The sequence below is a fragment of the Cetorhinus maximus genome, chromosome 22, assembly GCF_964194155.1.
Source record: "Cetorhinus maximus chromosome 22, sCetMax3.hap1.1, whole genome shotgun sequence".
In the NCBI taxonomy this organism is placed as follows: Eukaryota; Metazoa; Chordata; class Chondrichthyes; order Lamniformes; family Cetorhinidae; genus Cetorhinus; species Cetorhinus maximus.
The window spans coordinates 61,787,415-61,807,845 of NC_135900.1; the positions used below are offsets into that span (position 1 = coordinate 61,787,415).

Sequence of the window (20,431 nt, forward strand, 5' to 3'; positions counted from 1 at the left end):
ACAAACTAGGAATGTATTCCCTGGAATTTAGACAGTTCGGGTTAATTTGATCAAAGCATTCAAGATATTAGGGGAACAGAGGGTAAATTTGGAGAAACTATTCATGTTAGTTGGGGAGTCTAGTTCTAGGAGGCATTGTCAAAAAAATGGAGCCAGAACTTGTCGGAATGAAATTACGAAACAGTTCTTCATGCAAAGGGTGGTAGAAATCTGGAACTTTCCACAAACGAATTGATTAGTTGTTAATTTTAAAGTTGAGATTAATAAAATTTTAACCAAAGTTATTAAGGGTTATGGGGCAAATGCGGATTCATGGAGTTAGGTCATGGATCAACCACTATCTCAATGAATGGCAGAACAGGCTTCAGGGGCTGAGTGGCCTCCTTCTGTTCATTTGTTCCTCCTGTTCAATGTCTCCTCCGCTCTCCAAAGCCTTCCCATTAAATGCTGTTCATCTCTGGTTCCTGTTCATCTGTACTTATGGTCCATGCATGAATGTTAGCTTGTCTGTTTGCTCCACACATGATTACTGACCTAGATGTTTTTTATAGCATTTTCTGTTTCAATAAACCTGTGTAAGAGCTACTGGCTGGAATCAAAATAAGGGGTTCTGATGGTCCAGTTTAGAGTGACAGGATTGCTTTGGCTTATGAAATAGAAAAAGAATCACCATGGATTTTCAGACCAACAAGGTAGTGTTCCAGTACCTGGTCTGAACTCCCCAGTTCCAAGCAGATAGCAGAGTTGTGTGATACCTTGGAGGAGTGGCAGTGTAGAGCGGTGGGATCACACTGTGATCATTGGCTCCAGCACATTAATGTGGGATATTTTAACAAAATGAATTCTCTGTGCCACACTTGGGGAATTTAAAGAGCCATGCAGGGCTACAGTATTCCAAGGAATGGTAGATGACTGACCAGGCAGTTTAGCTCGTTAATGGGTTTTTAAAAATTCATTTAAGGGATGTGGGCGTGGCCGACTAGGCCAGCATTTATTGCCCATCCTAAATTGCCCTTGTTCAGAGGGCATTTAAGAGTCAACCACATTGCTGTGGGTCTGGAGTCACATGTAGGCCAGACCAGAGCTTCCCTAAAGAGCATTAATGAACCAGATGGGTTTTTACAACAATCGGCCATAGTTTCATTGTGATCACCAGACTTTCAATTCCAGATTTTTATTGAATTCAGATTTCAACATCTGCCATGGTGGGATTCGAACCTGGGTCCCCAGAGCATTATGCTGGGTCTCTGGAACACTAGTCCAGTGACAATACCAGTACGCCATCGCCTCCCCATGTTGATGCTGTAGAGCCATTATCAGGCACTAGAATTCTGGCCACCTAGCTGCTGTTAATGCTGCCCTAATGGGCATGGAGCTCGAATCGGATAAACTGCAGTATATGCCATCTACAAGGTGCACTACAGCAACTCGCCAAGCCACCTTCCAAACCTCTGTGACCTCTACCATCTAGAAGAACAAGGGCAGCAAACTTTAAAGAAGTGAGGTTAGAAGGGAGAATGTGAGGGACAGATGGAAGTAATCAGAAGTGGCCTTATCTGTGAGTGAAGCAATGGGAATGGAAAAGTCTTGTGAGATGGCAAGGTTGAAGGGGTGGCTGTGAATATGGTAGGAGAGATTATATGGAGGGAGAAGTTCAGGGAGGACAAGAGGGCAATGAAATCAGAAGAGTTGATAGAGGTTGAAACCACTGAGAATGAAAAGTCAAGGTGCGGAGCGATGAAAGAAGGGATGATAAGAAACTTGGTGCGGATTTGGTTGGGGTTGGAGAGAACAAGGATTTTAGGAACATTGGATGTTGCAGCAGGAGTAGGCCATTCAGCCTGTCAAGTCTGCTCCGTCATTCAATACGACCATGTTTGACCATCCACTTCATAACTTCTTTCCCACAATATCCCCATCCCTTTGTCATTGCAGTCCATGTCCAAATGCAGCAAAACTTGGACAGTACCCAGGTTTGGGCCGACAAGTGGCAAGTAACAGTGGTGCCAGGCAATGTCCATCTCCAACAAGAGAGAATCCAACCATCGACCCTTGACATTCAATGGCATTACCATCGCTGAAATCCCCACTATCAACATCCTAAGGGTTACCATTGACCAGAAACTCTCCAACAAGAGAGAATCTAACTATCGCCTCTTGACCTTAAATTCGCTGAAATCCCCAATATCAAATTCCTGGGGGTTACCACTGACCAGAAACTGAACTGCACTAGCTACGTAAATACTATGACTACAAGAGCAGGTCAGAGGCTAGTAATCCTGCAGTGAGTAACTCGTCTTCTGACTCCCGAAAACCTGTCCGCCATCTACAAGGCACAAGTCAGGAGTGTGATGGAATACTCCCCACTTGCCTGGATGAGTGCAGCTCCAACAACACTCAAGAAGCTTGACACCATCCAGGACAAAGCAGCCTGCTTGATTGGCACCCCACCCACAAACATTCACTCCCTCCAGCACTGATGCACAGTAGCAGCAGTGTGGACCATCTACAAGATGCATTGCAGGAACTTACCAAGGCTCCTTAGACAGCACCTTCCAAACCCACGACTGCTACCATCTAGAAGGACAAGGGCAGCGGATAGATGGGAACACCACCACCTGGAAGTTCCCCTCCAAGTCACTCACCACCCTGACTTAGAAATATATCGCTGTTCCTTCACTGTCGCTGGGTCAAGATCCTTGAACTCTGTTCCTAACAGCACTGTGGGTCGACCTGTGCCACATGGGCTGCAGCAGCTCACCATCACCTTCTCAAGGGCAATTGGGGATGAGCAATAAATGCTGGCCTAACCAGCGATGCCCACATCCCATGAATGAATAATATAAAAAAATTAGATATGTTAATCTCTGCTTCAAACACACTCAATGACTGAGCTTCCTCAGCCATCTAAGATAGAGAATTCCAAAGATTCACTACCCTCTGAGTAAAAATATTTGTCCTAAGTGAAATTGTGTACCCTGGTTCTAGACTCCCCAACCAGGGGAAGCATCTTACCTGCATCTGCCCTGTCTATTCCTTTGTGTTTTGTAGGTTTGAATGAGATCACCTGTCATTCTTCAAACTCTAGAGAATACAGGCCCAGTTTCCCCAATCTCTCTTCATAAGACAGTCCCACCATCCCGGGAACAAGTCTGGTGAACCTGTGTTGCACTCCCTCTATGGCAATAACATCCTTCCTTGGGTAAGGGGACCAAAACTGCACGCACTACTCCATGTGCAGTCTAACCAAGCTTCTATACAATTGAAGCAAGACTTCACGACCCCTGTACTCAAATCCTCTTGTGATAAAGGCTAACATTCCATTAGCCTTCCGAGTTTCCTGCGGCACCTGCATGTTAGCTTTCAGTGACTTATGCACAAGAACACCTGGGTCCCTTTGTACATCTACACTTTCTAATCTCTTAGCATTTAGGAAATACTCTGCACATCTGTTCCTTCTGCCAAAGTGGATAACCTCACATTTTTCCACATTATATTCCATCTGCCATGTTCTTGCTCATTCGCTAAGTCTGCTCAAATCTTCTTGAAGCTGTTTTGCATCTTCCCCAAAACACACATTCCCGCCTAGCTTTGTGTCATCCACATCCAAATCATTGATAAATATTGTGAACAGCTAAAGTCCAAGTACTGATCCTTTTGGTACCCCACTAGTCACAGCCTGCCAACACGAGTGACCCATTTATTCCTACTCTATTTTCTGCCTGTTAACCAATCCTTAATCCATGCCAGTATATTGCCTCCTATCCCATGTGTTTTCATTTTGCTAACCAACCTGCTGTGGGAGACTTTATCAAAAAAGCCTTCTGAAAATCCAAGTATACTATGTCCCCGCGATCAATTCTGTTAGTAGCATCCTCAAAAACCTCCCAACAGGTTCGTCAAACATGATTTCCCATTCATAAACTCATGTTGGCTATGCCTAATCAGATCACTATTATTCAAGTGTCCATTTATCACATCCTTTTATTTGAAGGAATTTTAAGGGAGGGCTGAGAAGAGTGGGACAATGTGAGGTGCTGTAAGGAGGGGAAGGTGCCAGAGGAGTTGAGGGACAGATCAAGGTGTGATATGAATTTAAGGGCCATACTGCCACCACAACATTCTGTGTGAGGCTGGTGTTAGAAGATATAACCAGGAGGGGAGGTTTCAGTGTAGAGTCATAGAGGTCTACAGCACAGAAGAAGGCCCTTCGGTCCATCGAGTCTGCACCGGTCAAACAAGTACCTAACTATTCTAATCCCATTTTCCAGCACTCGGCCCATAGCCTTGTATGCCATGGCATCGCAAGCACACATCCAAATACTTCTTAAATGTTATGAGGGTTTCTGCCTCTACCACTCTTTCAGGCAGTGAGTTCCAGATTCCCACCACCTTCTGGGTGAAAAAATTCTTGCTCACATCCCCTCTAAACCTCCTGCCCCTTACCTTAAATCTATGCCCCCTGGTTATTGATCCCTCCACCAAGGGGACAAGTTCCTTCCTGTTTACCCTATCTATGCCCCTCATAATTTTATATACCTCAATCAGGTCTCCCCTCAATCTCCTCTGCTCCAGGGAAAATAACCCCAGCCTACCCAATCTCTCCAGCCCAGGCAACATTCTAGTAAATCTCCTCTGCACTCTCTCTAGTGCAATCACATCTTTCCTATAATGCGGATTCCAGAACTGCACACAACAGTCTAGCTGTGGCCTAACCAGCGTTTTATACAGTTCCAGCATAACCTCCCTGCTCTTATATTCTGTGCCTCACCTAATAAAGGCAAGTATCCCATATGCCGCCTTAACCACCTTATCTACCTGTCCGGCTACCTTGAGGGACCGGTGGACATGTACACCAAAGTCTCTCTGATCCTCGGTGCTTCCCAGGGTGCTACCATTCATCGTATATTCCCATGCCTTGTTTGTCCTGCCCAAGTGCATCACCTCACACTTACCCGGATTAAATTCCATTTGCCACTGACCAGCTCGTCTATATCCTCCTGTAATCTAAGGCTATCCTCCTCACTATTTACCACCCCACCAATTTTCGTGTCATCCGCGAACTTGCGGATCAACCCTCCTACATTCAAGTCTAAATCGTTTATGTATACCACAAATAGCAAGGGACCCAACACCGATCCCTGTGGACCCCCACTGGACATAGGCATCCAGTCTCAAAAACACCCCTCGACCATCACCCTCTGCTTCCTGCCACTCAGCCAATTCTGGATCCAATTTGCCAAATTGCCTTGGATCCCATGGGCTCTTACCTTCGTTATCAGTCTCCAGTGCGGGACCTTATCAAAAGCTTTGCTGAAGTCCAAGTAGACTATGTCAAATGCATTGCCCTCATCTACACACCTGGTCACCTCTTCGAAAAATTCAATCAAATTGATCAGATGTGACCTCCCCTTAACAAAACCATGCTGACTGTCCTTGATTAATCCCTGCCTCTCCAAGTGTAGATTAATTTTGTCCCTCAGAATTGCTTCCAATAGTTTTCCCACCACTGAGGTTAGACTGACTGGCCTGTAGTTCCCTGGTTTATTCATTCCTCTCTTCTTGAATAATGGTACCACATTGGCTGTCCTCCAGTCCTCTGGCACCTCTCCTGTGGCCAGAGAGGTATTGAAAATAATTGCCAGTGCCCCTGCTATCTCCTCCCTTGCCTCACTCAACAGCCTCTGATGCATTTCATCCGGGCCTGGAGATTTATCTACTTTTAAGCCTGCCAGGCCACTTAGAACTTCTCCCCTTTCTGTGCTAATTTCTTTAATTCTAGCACAGTCCTTCTGCCTGATTTCCATACCCATGTCGTCCCTCTCACTTGTGAACACTGACACAAAGTATTCATTTAGAACCCTACCTACGTCTTCCGGCTCCACACACAAATTACCACTATGGTCCTTAATGGGCTCTACTCTTTCCCTAGTTATCCTCTAATGTACTTGTAAAATAACTTTGGATTTTCCTTTATTTTACCTGCCAATGTTTTTTCATGCCCCCTTTTTGCTTTCCAAATTTCCTTTTTAAGTTTCCCCCTACATATTCTATACTCGTCTAGGGCTTCTGCTGTTTTGAGCCCTCGGTAGCTGCCATAAGCCTCCCTTTTTCTCTTTATCCAATCCTGTATATCCCTCAACATCCAGGGTTCCCTGGATTTCTTTGTCCCACCCTTTGTCTTTACTGGAATATGTTTGCCGTGTACTGTCCCTATTTCCTCCTTGAATGAGTCCCACTGCTCTGATGCAGTTTTACCTACAAGTAGCTGTTCCCAGTCCACTCTGGCCAAATCATATCTGATCTTATTAAAATCGATTCTCCCCCAATTTAGAACTCTGATTTATGGCCCATCCTTGTCCTTTTCCATAACAACCTTGAATCTAACGGAGTTATGATCACTATCTGCAAAACGCTCCCCCACTGATACCTCTTCCACTTACCCAGCTTCATTCCCTAAAATTAAGTCCAGGACCGCCCCCTCTCTTGTAGGACCTTCTAGGTACTGGCTTAAAAAGCTCTCCTGGATGCATTTTAAGAGTTCCGCTCCCTCTAAACCTATCACACTATGACTAACCCAGTTAATGTTGGGGAAGTTGAATCCCCCACTATTACTACCCTATTATTTTTAAACTTCCCTGATGTTTGCCTACATATCTGCTCTTCTATTTCTCCCTGACTGTTTGGGAGCCTATAGTACTTCCCAGCAATATGATTGCTCCCTTTTTGTTTTTCTGTTGGACCCATATGGCTTCTTTTAAGGAGCCTTCTAAGATGTGTTCCCTCCTTACTACTGTAATTGATTCCCTGATCAATATTGCGATACTGCCTCCTCTTTTACATCCTTCCCTGTCTCGCCTGAAGACCCTATATCTGGCAATATTGAGCTGCCAATCCTGCCCCTCTCTCAACCATGTCTCTGTGACAGCAATGACATCATACATCCATGTGTTAATTTGTGCCCTCAACTCTTCTGCCTTATTAGTCAGACTCCTTGCATTAAAATAAATACCATCCAACTTTGTCAAACTCCCTTGTGCCTTAACTGGCCTAGAATTTCTATGCCTTCCAGACTCACTTGCTCTCTCATCTAGTTTTGGCTGTGCATCTACCCCTGCTGAACCTCCTCTCAGAATCCCATCACCCTGCCAGCACCCTGTTTTTAATCTGTTTCCTAGCTCCCTAAATTCTGCTTACAGGGCCTCATCCCTCTTTCTACCTATGCTGTTGGGACCAATATGTACCACGATCTCTGTCTATTTGCCTTCCCTCTTTAGAATGCCCTGCAGCCGTTCAGTGACATCCTTGACCCTGGCACCAGGGAGGCAACATACCATCCTGGAGTGACGCCTACGGCTGCAGAAACGCCTGTCTGTCCTCCTTACTATTGAGTCTCCTACCACTATTGCTCTTCTCCTCTTTTTCCTCTCCCCCCTGTGCAGCTGAGCCACTCACAGTGCCATGAGCATGGCTGCATTCCTCAGAGGAACCGTCACTCCCACCGTTTTCCAACACAGAAAAGCGGTTCTTGAGTGAGATGTGCCCTGGGGATTTCCTGACAACCTGCCTGACACCTTTCTCCTGACTGATGGTCACCCATTCCCTCTCAGTCTGCACTTCCCTAAGCTCTGGGGTGACCACATCTAAACATGTGCTATCCATGAAACTCTCAGCCTCGTGGCTGCACCTCAGCGCCTCCAGCTGCTGCTCAAGCTCCGAAACATGGAGCTCAAGTAGCTGCAGCTGGTGGCACTTCCTGCACATGTGGTTGGTCAGAGCACAAGGAGCGTCTAGGACTCCCTACATGATGCAGGCGGTACATAACATGGGACTGACCTGCCCTGCTATGCCTCTAGTTGAGAAAAAAACCCCTTTAAGTTAAATACAGTAAGAAACAAATGTTAAATTATTTATGTACTTTAAATAAAAACTAGAACCCTTACCTTTCCTTAGTTTAATCTATTGGAGAAAAAGTACTGGAGAAAAACACTTACCCACTACTCACCGGTCAGCCCTCACCTTTGTGCTGATGTCACTTTTTGAAGTGACTGCTTCACTGCGATGCTGACTGCCGAACACTCTTCCCAGGCTGTTTCACTGCGATGCTGACTGCAGGACACTCTTCCCTGTAAATGGGATGGTATCATTAACCATGAGCCAGATTTCCAGATCAAGGCCAATATATCAATGCAGTCATCCACATTAGTTAACAAAGTCCTTGTTCATAATTGAACACATATTCTGGAGGTGGCTGTGGAGAGGGGCAGTGATCGTTGCTTTGTTGGCATCTAACTTAATGTAATCACTCCAGAAATCCGTACCACTTAATCATCTTTAATAATGTCCCATGTAGTACCTTGTCAAAGACATTCTGCACGTGCATGTACACAACACCCCCTGCATTTTCCTATCTAGCATGTTTGTTAACCTTCAAAAGAGGGTTTTGAGATTTGTTGAGTATGATTGTTTCTTTTGAAATGCCTGCTGACTTTTTATGTAGTTACGTGGGAATTTCATCCTTAATTATAGATCCTAATATTTTCCCCCACCACAGGTGTACAGCTCACTGGCCTGTCATCTGATTTGGCTTTATTTCCCTCTTTTAAAAATGGGTCCTACGTTGGCCATCCTCCAGTGCTCTGATACACATCCACCCTTAATAGAATCTGAGGGTCTTGGCAGTCTCCTCCTTCATCTCCCTCTAAATTCCAGGATGTATCCTGTCGACCCTGGAATTTTGCACTCCTTTAGCTTGGCAAATTCATCTAACATTTTCCTCTCATCCATTATATCACCTAACTTGCTCACAGCCACTTCAGAATTTATCTCCTCTTCGATACCCTTGTATTTAGTAAAAGAAATGCGAAGTACTTCTTAAATATTTCCACTGCTTAAGTTATCATCTACAGGTTACTGATATTCTTGTAAAATCTCTTTTGATGCTCCTTTATTTTCTTGTTCCCTTACTATTGCATGACCTTATTATTTTCTCATGTTCTCCTTTAGATTTTTCATTGCTACAATATTATAGTCCACATAGACACCCCTCAATTTTATTTTGTTTCCAACCTCTTTATTTATCTATGCCATCCTGAAGCTACTGGTAGTTATGATTTTTTTAGTAGGGACATAGGAAATAGGAGCAGGGTTAAGCCATTCAGCCTGTGAAGCCTGCTTCACCATTTAAACAGATCATGGCTGATCATCTAGCTCTACGCCATTTTCCCCACTTATCCCTTGGTGTCATCAGTATCCAGAAACCTATCGATTTCTGTCTGGAATATGCTCAACAATTGAGCTTTCACAGCCCTTTGGGATGGAGAATTCCAAAGGTTCACCACTGAGTGAAGAAATACCTCCTCATCTCAGTCTTAAACAGCCTGCCCCTTATTCTGAGACTGTGTGCCCAGGTTCTAGACTCACCAGTCAGGGGAAACATCCTATCCACACCTACACTGTCACGCCCTGAAAGAGTTTTGTAAGTTTCAATGAGATCACCTCTCATTCTTTGAAACTCCATGTTAGGGTAGACTGGGAGGCCCAGTCTCCTCAACCTCTCCTGATAAAACAATCCTGCCATCCCTGCGATTACCCTGGTGAACCTCCGTTGCACTTGCTCAATGGCAAGTACATCCTTCTTTGGATAAGGAGACCAAAACTCTCTCACACTACCCATATGATCTCACCAAGACTCTATATAATTGCAACAGGACACCTTTACTCCTCTACTCAAATCTCCTTGCGATGAAGGCCATTTGTCTTCCTAATTGCTTGCTGCCCTGACATGCTAGTTTTTAGTGATTTATGAGCAAGGACACCCAGGTCCCTTTGGACATCAACCCCTCACTGTTTAAGAAATACTCTGCCTTTCTGTTTTTTATACCAAAGTGGATAACTCACAAAGGGGTGGGGGTGGCGTAGTGGTATTGTCACTGGACTAATAATCCAGAGACCCAGGGGACCTGAAACAGAAATGGCAATTTTAAGCTCAGCCCTGTCGACCATGCAAAGTCTTCCTTACTAACATCTGGGGGCTTGTGCCAAAATTGGGAGAGCTGCCTCACAGACTAGTCAAGCAACAGCCTGACATAGTCATTCTCATGGAATCATACCTTACAGATAATGTCCCAGGCACCACCACCATGCTCCCTGGCTATGTCCTATCCCACTGGAAGGACGGACCCAGCAGAGGTGGCGGGCACAGTGGTATACAGTTGGGAGGAGGTTACCCTGGGAGTCCTCAACATCGACTCCAGACCCCATGAAGTCCTGTGGCATCAGGTCAAACATGGGCAAGGAAACCTCCTGCTGATTACCACGTATCGTTTTCCTTCCAGCTTTTGAATCAGTGCTCCTCCATGTTGAACACCACTTGGAGGAAGGACTGAGGGTGGCAAGGACGTAGAATGCACTCTACGTGGGAAACTTCAATGCCCATCACCAAAAGTGGCTCGGTAGCACCAGTATAGACCAGGCAGGCTGAGTCCTAAAGGACATAACTGCTTGTCTGGATCTGTGGCAGGTGGTGAGGAAACCACCAAGAGGGAAAAACATATTTGAACTTGACCTCACCAACCTGCCTTGCCTTAAGTGCATCGGTCCATGACAGGATCAGTAGGAGTGACCACTGCACAGTCCTTGCGGAGACTTTAAGTCCCAGCTTCACATTCAAGATACCCTCCATCGTGTTGTGTGGCACTACCACCGTGCTAAATGGGATAGATTTCAAACAGATCCAGCAACTTGAGACTGGGCAACCATGCATAAGACGCTGTGGGCCATCAAAACAGCAGAATTGTATACAACTGCAATCTGTAACCTCCTGGCTCGGCATATCCCCCACTCTACCATTACCACCAAGCCAGGGGATCAATCCTGCTTCAAAGGCGAACGCAGGAGGGCACGCCAGGAGCAGCATGTCTAAAAATGAGGTGTCCACCTAATGAAGCTACAACATAGGAATATTTGCATGCCAAACAGCATATAAAGCAAGCGATAGACAGAGCTAAGTGATTCCACAACCAACGTATTGTTTCTAAGCTCTGCAGTCCTGCCACATTCAGTCATGAATGGTGGTGGATAATTAAACAACTCACTTGAGGAGGAGGCTCCACAAATATCCCCATCCTCAATGATGGGGGAGCCCAGCACATCAGTGTAAAAAATAAAGCGGAAGCATTTGCAACAATCTTCAGCCAGAAGTGCCGAATGGATGACCCATCGCGGCCTCAACTAGCAGACCCCAGCATCACAGATGCCAGTCTTCAGCCAATCCGATTCATTCCACGTGATGTCAAGAAATGGCTGAAGGCACTGGATACTGACAATAATACTAAAGACTTGTACTCCAGAACTTGCTGGGCCCCTAGCCAAGCTGTTCCAGTATAGCTACAACACAGGCATCTACCCAGCAATGTGAAAAATTGTCCAAATATGTCCTGCACACAAAAAGCAGGACAAATCTAACCCGGCCAATTACCGCCCCATCATTCTACTCTTGATCATGAGTTAAGTGTTGGAAGGGGTCATCAACAGTGCTATCAAGCAGCACTTGCTTAGCAATAACCTGTTCACTGATGCTCAGTTTGGGTTCCGTCAGGGTCTCTTAGCTCCTGATCTCATTACAGCCTTGGTTCAAACATGAACAAAAAAGCTTAACTCCTGAGCTGAAGTGAGAGTGACTGCCCTTGACATCAGGACAGCATTTGACCGTGTGTGGCATCAAGGAGCCCTAGCAAAACTGGAGTCAGTGGGTGTCAGGGGGAAAACTCGCTGCTGGTGGAAGCCATACCTAGCACATTGTGGTTGTAGGTGGTCAGTCATCTCAGTTCAGGACATCACTGCTGGAGTTCCTCAGGGTAGTGTCCTGTTCAGTCTTTTGTCTTGCCTGGCATATGTTTTCCAGGCTGACTACTGTAGAGGAGTGCGCTGAGGACGCAGGCTTGGTAGACTCTCAGTTTTGTGTTCTCAGTCAGGTTGCTGTTCCACACTCTCTTACTCAGCTTGGACACAACAGCTCCAGCTTTTACGATGCATGTGTTGATCTGAGCATCAAGTGACAGATTGCTGGTGATTGTGGAGCCTGGATATGTGAAGCAATCCAGTGCCAATTTGTCAATGCTGCTAGATGGCGGTATGGCAATAGCCTGGACAGTGACATTTGTCTCCCTAGTGATGATAGTTGAAGCAAACACTTTACAGGCGTGAGAGTATGTCCATTTGCCGCCACTGCAGGTGTTCCTCAGTATGAAATGTTAGTGGTCAGAATGGTAGTGAATTTTATTATTTATAGTCAAGATGCAGAAGTATGAGTTATTTGAATTACATTGTTTCAAATGTGTTTAGCTCATATATCGAACTTCTGCTTACTTGCTTGTTTACCTCTTGCAGATTGACCTGTACGTTTGTCTTGTCTGTGCACGTGGGGATGATGAAGACCGCTTGCTATTATGTGATGGATGTGATGATAGTTACCACACATTTTGTCTCATTCCTCCCCTCGTGGATGTACCCAAGGGAGACTGGCGATGTCCCAAGTGTGTGGCTGAGGTATGGTACAGGCAGTTTTTTTTTCATGTTGCCAGTGGGTTGAAGTGGTGATAAAATGCTCGGTTCTACTAAATTCACTCCATTTTCTGCTTGTCATTTTTCAATTAATTGCGTTTTCTGTGATATTGACTCCATCATAGGGAGCCACTGCATGCTGTTTATTTTTATTATTTATTGGTTTATGTTATTAAGGATACTTTGCAGCATATTATGCATTTCTTTTCTCCCATTGTGACTTCTTTGCAGCATTTGAATTTGATAGTGGGTCACAATGTCGCTGAAAGTTTATTCCGTTGTTGGAAGGATGAGTGATGAATGCATTGAATATTTTGGAATGAAACGTAAACCTTCCATTTTGGACTACAAAATTTAAAATTCAAGCCTGCCTTTTTATTTTGTTCATTTTTACAGGATGTGGGTTTTGCTGGCTGGGCTAGCATTTGTTGCCCAACCCTAATTGCCCTTGAGAAGGTGGTGGTGAGCTGCCTTCTTGAACTGCTGCAGACTTTATGGTGTAGGCACACCCATGGTGCTGTTAGGGAGGGAGTTCCCGGATTTTGACCCAGTGATGGTGAAGGAGCAATGATATATTTTCAAGTCAGGATGGTGTGTGACTTTGAGGGGGATCTTCCAGGTGGTGGTGTTCCCATGTGTCTTTCATTTCCTACCAATTCTTCCTTGTACATACATGCATCTGACTCATACAACTAGCAGCTCGTGGAGCATATTTTCCTTCTAGTTTTCTGTTCCCCCCGCCACTGTGAAGATGCCAACTCTCTTGCTGGAGTGTGGTTTTAAGAGTGCCCCAGTCACCTTTCTTCTTGTGTAATCCTAGACACTGAGTTTTGGCAGGCGAGTGGATGTGAGAGGTTAGGTACTGAGCCAGCTCCTGTTCATGTACAGCTTGTTCTTTCCCCCATGTTCTGAATCCAATGAAGCTGCCTTCATTTTTGTGAAGTATCTAAAGTGTTACAATAGGAAATCCAGCACAGAAACAGAACATTCGGCCCAATCAGCCCATGCCAGCGTTTATGGTCCACTCAAGCCTCCACTCTTCTTTCCTCATCTAAATCTATCATTATCTCTTTTCTGCTCCCTCATTTGCTTGTCTAGCTTCTCCTTAAAAACATTTATGCTATTCTCTTCAACTGCTCTTAATGGTGGTGAATTCCACATTCTCACTGCTCTTTGGGGTAAAGAAGTTTTTCCTGAATTTCCTCTTGGATTTCTTGGTGGCTATCTTATTTCGATGGCCTCTGGTTATGCTCTCCCCCACAAGAGGGAATCCACATATCAAAATCTCTCACAATTAATTGCTCTGTTCTAAAGTCTCTTCACATACTGGACGTCCTCCTTACATGGTAGACTTCTGATAAATCATCTTTGAACCCTCTCCAAGGCCTTGACATCCTTCCTGAAGTGTGGTACTCAGAATCAGACACGGCACGCCAACTGGGACTGAACCAATGTTTTATTAAGGCTTAGCTTAACTTCCTTGCATTTGTACTATGAGTGAGTAGTGGTGTTAGGGACCCTACCACAGATTTCCGTGTATGATGCTCTGCATATGCCCTGAAGACAACCTGTGTCAGTTGAACGAGCTGATGCAATGCCAGAACATCAGATCGGTAAATGCATGCGCAGATAGTATCGTTGTTAATCACTCCTGAAGCAACAAGAATTCTGAAGGTGGGCTCTGTTCTGAGGTTGACTAAAGGGCCATGAAACAAGCTTTGATTTTGCCTTCCTTTTGCTGAGGCAAAGTTTGAGGAAGCACTGTGGTGATTTACTGAAGGAATTTGATGTTTGCTGCACACAGTAAGGGGGAGAAGCTTACATAGACATGGGGGGGCAGTTGCTGCAGTCTACTTGGCCTGTAACATGATCAGGACATGGAGAGGAGGAGGCAGAGAGGAGAAGCTCTGCAAAGAGCGTGTTCCAGGCGCATGACTCCAACTGAAGTCAGTAGCAGTGTTTGAGGAGGCTTTGCTTCACCAAGGAGGTTATCACAGAGTTGTGCCACCGCCTTCACACAGCCAGACCCTCAAAGCAGGGTGAGGACAGCCTTCCCAATGGCCATGATGGTCATCATCACTCTATTCTATGCCATTGCATCCTTCCAGGCAGGAACAGGTGGCATCTTGCAGTTTGCTAATCATAGATGCATCAGGGAGGTTGAAGTGGCACTGTATGTAAGTAGAGGAAACTTAATCCACTTCTCCCAGAGGAACAGCAGCAGAATGAAACGGCACCTGGATTCACCAGGATAATGGCTTCCCGATGGTGTGTGGTGCCATAGACTACACACGATGAGGAGGAAAAGGAATAGTTACCCAACTGGACACTGCAAAAGGGACTTCTTGTGAGGTTAAAAGGAATTTCTCCAGCATTCCCCAAACATACATCCATATTGAACTTTTTGTCACAAAGTCTTGGTCTACATTGAGTCAATGAAAGCCAACAGTATAAACCTTCACTCAACAACTTTATCAATCCATGCACCAAAATACAAAACAAAAGAACCAATCACCTATATGCATGCTCGTACTGCCTGCCTTGTGGGTGCCTTTGCCTGGCCTAATTCTCGCATGCAAGTTGTGCAGTCCGAGACCAGGCCCTCAAGACCGATGCTGCTCGAGGGCATCCTGCAGTCTCCCCCAGTGAAAGTTTGCAGCCTTTTGTCAGCCATGCTGCAACTGCTGGGGTAGCACTTGCTTTCAAAGGGGAAGACTACAGGATGGCCTCAAGCAGCTTGGGTCTTGAGGCCCTGGTCTCAGACTGCACAATCTTGGCATGGGTGGCAGCAGTTGGGCTCACTGAGAGGCAACAGAAAGAGCAGTGGCGGAAACGCAAACACTGTCATCCAGCAGATTTGTGCTTCGTGGAGCCAATGACACTTCCACAGGGCAGCCCCTCAGCAATCGTAGTAATCCACTGGAGCAGAGTGCTAGACTGCTGTGAGAGCCTGCATGCCCTGTTGAGCACTGAGTTTCACATTCACAATGGCAGCAGTCTGAGCATGGATGGCAGACTCCATGGAACACATAAGAACATAAGAAATAGGAGCAGGAATAGGGCATTTGACCCCTCAAGCCTGCCCCGCCATTCAATAAGATCATGGCTGATCTGCCCCAGGCCCCAACTCCTCTTTCGTGCCAGCACCTCATAGCCCTCAACTCCCTGATATTTCAAAAATCTATGAACCTCCTTTTTAAATACTTTCAGTGATCTAGCCTCCACAACTCTCTGGGGCAGAGAATTCCAGACATTCACTACCCTCTGAGAGAAGAAATTCCTTTGCATCTCAGTTTTAAATGAGTATCCCCTTATTCTGTAACTATGCCCCCTAGTTCGAGATTTCCCCCACTAGCAGAAACACCTTCTCAACATCTACTCTGTCAAGCCCCCTCAGAATCTTGTACGTTTCAATAAGATCACCCCTCATTCTACTAAATTCTAATGAATAAAGGCTTAACCTTTTTAGCCGTTCTTGATAAGTCAACCCCTTCATCCCACAAATTAGCCTTGTGAATCTCTTTTGAACTGCCTCCAATGCCAGTATATCATTTCTTAAATACGGGGATGAAAACTGTACACAGTACTCCAGGTGCAGCCACACCAACAGTTGTACAGTTGTAACAAAACTTCCCTATTTTTAAACTTCAACTGCCTAGCAATACAGGCCAAAATTCCATTTGCCTTCTTAATTACTTGCTGCACCTGCATGCTAACCTTTAGTGTTTTGTGCACAAGAACACCCAGATCCATCTGTGCTGCACTTTTTCAGAGTCTCTCTCCATTTAAATAATAGTCTGCCTTTTGATTTTTCCTACCAAAGTGCATGACCTCACACTTTCCCACATTAAACTTCATATGCCAAGTTTTTGCCCAGAATCACCTGTCTATATCCCCTAGCAGATTCCTTATGTCCTCATCACAACAAGCCCTCCCACCTATTTTTTTATCGTCAGCAAATTTGGACACACTACACACTGCCCCCTCCTTCAAGTCATTAATATAAGTAGTAAATAATTGAGGCCCTAGGACTAATACTTGTGGCATCCGACTAGTTACTTCTTTCCAACCTGAAAAAGACCCATTAATCCCGACTCTTTTGTCTTCTGTGCATTAACCAATCTTCAACCCATGTGAATACATTACCTCTAATACAGTGAGCTCTTATCTTGTGCAATAATCTTTTATGTGGCACCTTTTCGAATGCCTTCTGGAAATTCAAATACACTACATCTACCGGTTCCCCTTTATCAACTCTGCTTGTTAAATCCTTAAAGAACCCTAGCAAATTTGTCAAACATGATTTCCCTTTCACAAAACCAGGTTGACTCTGTTTGATTACGTTAAGCTTTTCTAAATGTCCTGCTATTTCTTCCTTAATAATGGATTCTAGCATTTCCCCAATGACAGATGTTAGGCTGGCTGGCCTATAGTTTCCTGCTTTTTGTCTCCCTCCCTTCTTGAACAGGGTTTTCCAATCCGCCGGGACCCTCCCAGATCTACTGAGTTCTGGAATATTTCGACCAATGCCTCCACTACCTCTGCAGCAGCTTACTTTAAAACCCTTGGATGCAGGCCATCAGGTCCTGGCGACTTTTCTGCCTTTAGTCCCATTAGTTTCCCAAATACTTTGTCCCTCATGATAGAGACTGTTACAAGATCTTTCCTCCCATTAACTCCTTGCTTATCTGATATCTTTGGAATGTTTATAGTGTCCTCCACGGTGAAGACCGATGCAAATTATTGGTTTAAATTATCTGCTATTTCCCTGTTCCACAATATCAATTCTCTAGTCGCATCCTCCAAGGGTTCCACGCTCACTTTAGCTACTCTTTCTTTTTATATACCCGTAGAAGCTCTTGCTGTTTGTTTTTATATTTCTTGCCAATTTACTTTCATAATCAATTTTTTCCCTCTCTATTAGCTTTTTAGTCATCCGCTGCTGCTTCCTAAAACAAATTCCCAATCCTCTGGCCTGCCACTAGTTTTGGCTGCTTTGTATGCCTTAGTTTTTGATTGGATACTCTCCTTGACCACCTTTGTTAACCACGGGTGGTTCATCCTTCTCATCGAGTCCTTCTTTTTGATTGGGATAAATTATTGCTGAGTATTATGAAATATCTGCTTAAATGTCTGCCACTGCTCATCCACTGACCTTCCCCTTAATCTATTTTCCCAGCCCGCTTTAGACAATTCCTCCTTCATACCTCTGTAATTGTCCTTGTTTAAGTTGAGGACACTGGTTTGAGATTCGAGTTGCTCGCCCTCAAACTGAATTTGAAATTCTACCATGTTGTGATCACTATCCCCTAGAGGATCTTTAACTAGAGATCTCTTATTAATCCTACCTCGTTACACATTACTAGATCTAAAATAGCCTGTTCCTGCGTAGGTTCTGCAATGTATTGCTCTAAGAAGCAATCCCTGATGCACTCTACAAATTTGTCTTCCATGTTACCCCAGCCAGTCTGATTTATACAGTCAATATGCTGATTAGAATCACCCATGACAGTTGTTGCACCCTTCTTATATGCCTCCATTATTTCCAGATTTGTACTTCGTCTACAACTCTTCGGGGGCCTATAGACGACTCCCACCCGTGACTTCTTCCCCTTCCTATTGCTTATTTCCGCCCAAATCTATGACACCTATATCACTGCTCACCATTGTTCTGATACCTTCCCTTATTAACAAAGCTACCCCACCTCCTTTTCCCTTTTGCCTATTTTTCTGGAAGGTCGAATACCCTTGATTATTGAGTTCCCAGTCTTAGTCACCCTGCAGCCACGCCACTGTAATAGCTATCAAGCCATATCCATTTATTTCTATTTGTGCCGTCAACTCATCTATCTTGTTACAAATGCTGCATACATTCAGATTAAGGACCTTAAGCTTTGACTTTTTACCATTATTACTCATTCTGGTTCTAATTTCTGCTGCTCCCTTCTGCTTATATTTTCTGCCCCTTCCTGTCACACTTTGATTATCGTTCACCTCTTCACTACCCTACTCCTCAGCTCTCTCGCTTATTTTTGATTTTCTAAACTTCCCTTCGATTGAACCCCTCCCTCAACTCATTAGTTTAAAGCCCTATCTACAACCCTAGTTATAAGATTCGCCAGGGCACTGGTCCCAGCATGGTTAAAATGAAGCCTGTCCCAACGGAACAGTACTGGTGCCAGTACCCCATGAATTGAAACCCATTTCTCCTACATCAATCTTTGAGCCACGCGTTTACCCCTCTAATTTTATTTACCCTATGCCAATTTGCATGTGGCTCAGGTAGTGATCCGGAAATTATTACCTTTGCAGTTCTGCTTTTCAATTTAGCCCCGAGCTGCTCGTAGTCCCTCAGCAGAACATCTTTCCTAGCCCTACCTATGTCGTTGGTACCTACGTGGACCACAACAACTGGTCCTTCCCCTTCCAATCTCCAAGTTCCTCTCCAGCCCAGAAGAGATGCCCTTAACCTTGGCACCAGGCAGGCAACACAGCCTTCAGGACTTTGCCTTTGCTGCAGGGAACAGTATCTATTCCCCTAACTATGCTATCCCCTATTACTGCTACATTTCTCTTTTCTCCCTCAACTTGAATGGTGCTCTGTACTACAGTGCTGTGGTCAGTTCGCTCATCCTTCCTGCAGTCTGTACCCCTTGTCCACACTGGGAGCAAGAACCTCGTACCTATTGGAGAAGGGCACTGGCTGAGGCTCCTCCACAGCTAAATTCTGGATCCCCATACCTGCCTCACTCGCAGCCACACCCTCCTTTCTCTGACTACAGACCAAATTTGATGTAATTAATCTAAGGGGTGTGACTGTCTCCTGAAACAGTGTCCAGGTAACTCTCCCCCTCCCTGATGTGTCGCAGTGTCCTCAGCTCACCTTTGACTGAGCTTCCATTGTAGCAGTAAGACATTAGAAGGCCCCCGCCTGTCTGCAGTGGACGCTGAGACAGTGGTTAGCAGAAGCTCCATCATGAGTCCGTCTGGCAGTGCCCACCATTGACAGGTGGAAAAGATGGGCTCCAGGCCATTTTTTAACATTTCCAGCCAAGGAAAACATGCTCCAGTTCCCATTCCTAAGTCACTGCTGTCTTTGAGAGGCGGTGGGCAGTTCTATATGGACTCCTCCATGCTTTTCGCTAGTGAGTGGAGGCTATCTGACAGGCCTGCCAATGCACCATTCGTCTTGGTGTGCAATGTCATCAGCTGAAGTCCGCCCCAACTGGCCCTTCACCTGAGTCCCCTGTAGCAGAAATCACCTGTGACCTCACCCTCTGCGAAGTTCACACACAAGTTTGCCTGTCCCCCTGCGGGTTGCAGCCTTCCTATGCCCAATGACTTACCGAGTGCTGATCCCAATTCACACTTGCCTTTAAAGCTCATGCAGTGGCAGTATCTGAGCTGGCGGCTGCGAGTGCAAGGTTGAATGACTATCTCCTCGTCACTCTTATGGGGTTGCTCTTTGGAGACTGAGCAAGCATTAGTTCTTGACTATCTGAAAACACAAAAGCAATTGGGATGGGGTGGTGGGGAGGAAAGCAGGAGCTCCACAGTCTCACAATCTGCAGTTTGCAGTTCATAGCACCTTTCAGGGTGTAAGGAGTGAGTAGCGAAGGATTTGCTTAAGGCAACAACTGAACAGCATCTTTGCTGGCCTCAGTTCACAGTGCTACCTTCTCTGTGACATTGGTCCCGATGATTCTATGGACCATCTCCTCCATGGTGCTGAGGGAATACAGGCCTTCAGGTCTTTTGCCAGCCTTTTGGCTTTCCTGCCACTTGTAGGCCACCTTCTGCAAGAGAGAAGCTAAAATGTCAGTTACTGAGTGTCATGGGAACATAGGAACAGGAGTAGGCCATTTAG

General features: G+C 45.3%; 1 protein-coding gene across 3 annotated transcripts in view; it reads left to right on the forward strand.

The window, feature by feature from the left end:
- kdm5a (lysine demethylase 5A) overlaps positions 1-20,431 on the forward strand; it is a 191,501-nt gene that overhangs the window by 35,612 nt on the left and 135,458 nt on the right. For all 3 annotated transcript variants that reach the window (XM_078568415.1, XM_078568413.1, XM_078568414.1), the window contains one exon: positions 12,391-12,549. Coding sequence is in view for 2 of the 3 variants with exons in the window: in XM_078568413.1 (XP_078424539.1) it covers positions 12,391-12,549 (159 nt within the window). In the remaining variant the exon portion in view is untranslated. The remainder of the gene's footprint in view (positions 1-12,390; positions 12,550-20,431) is intronic.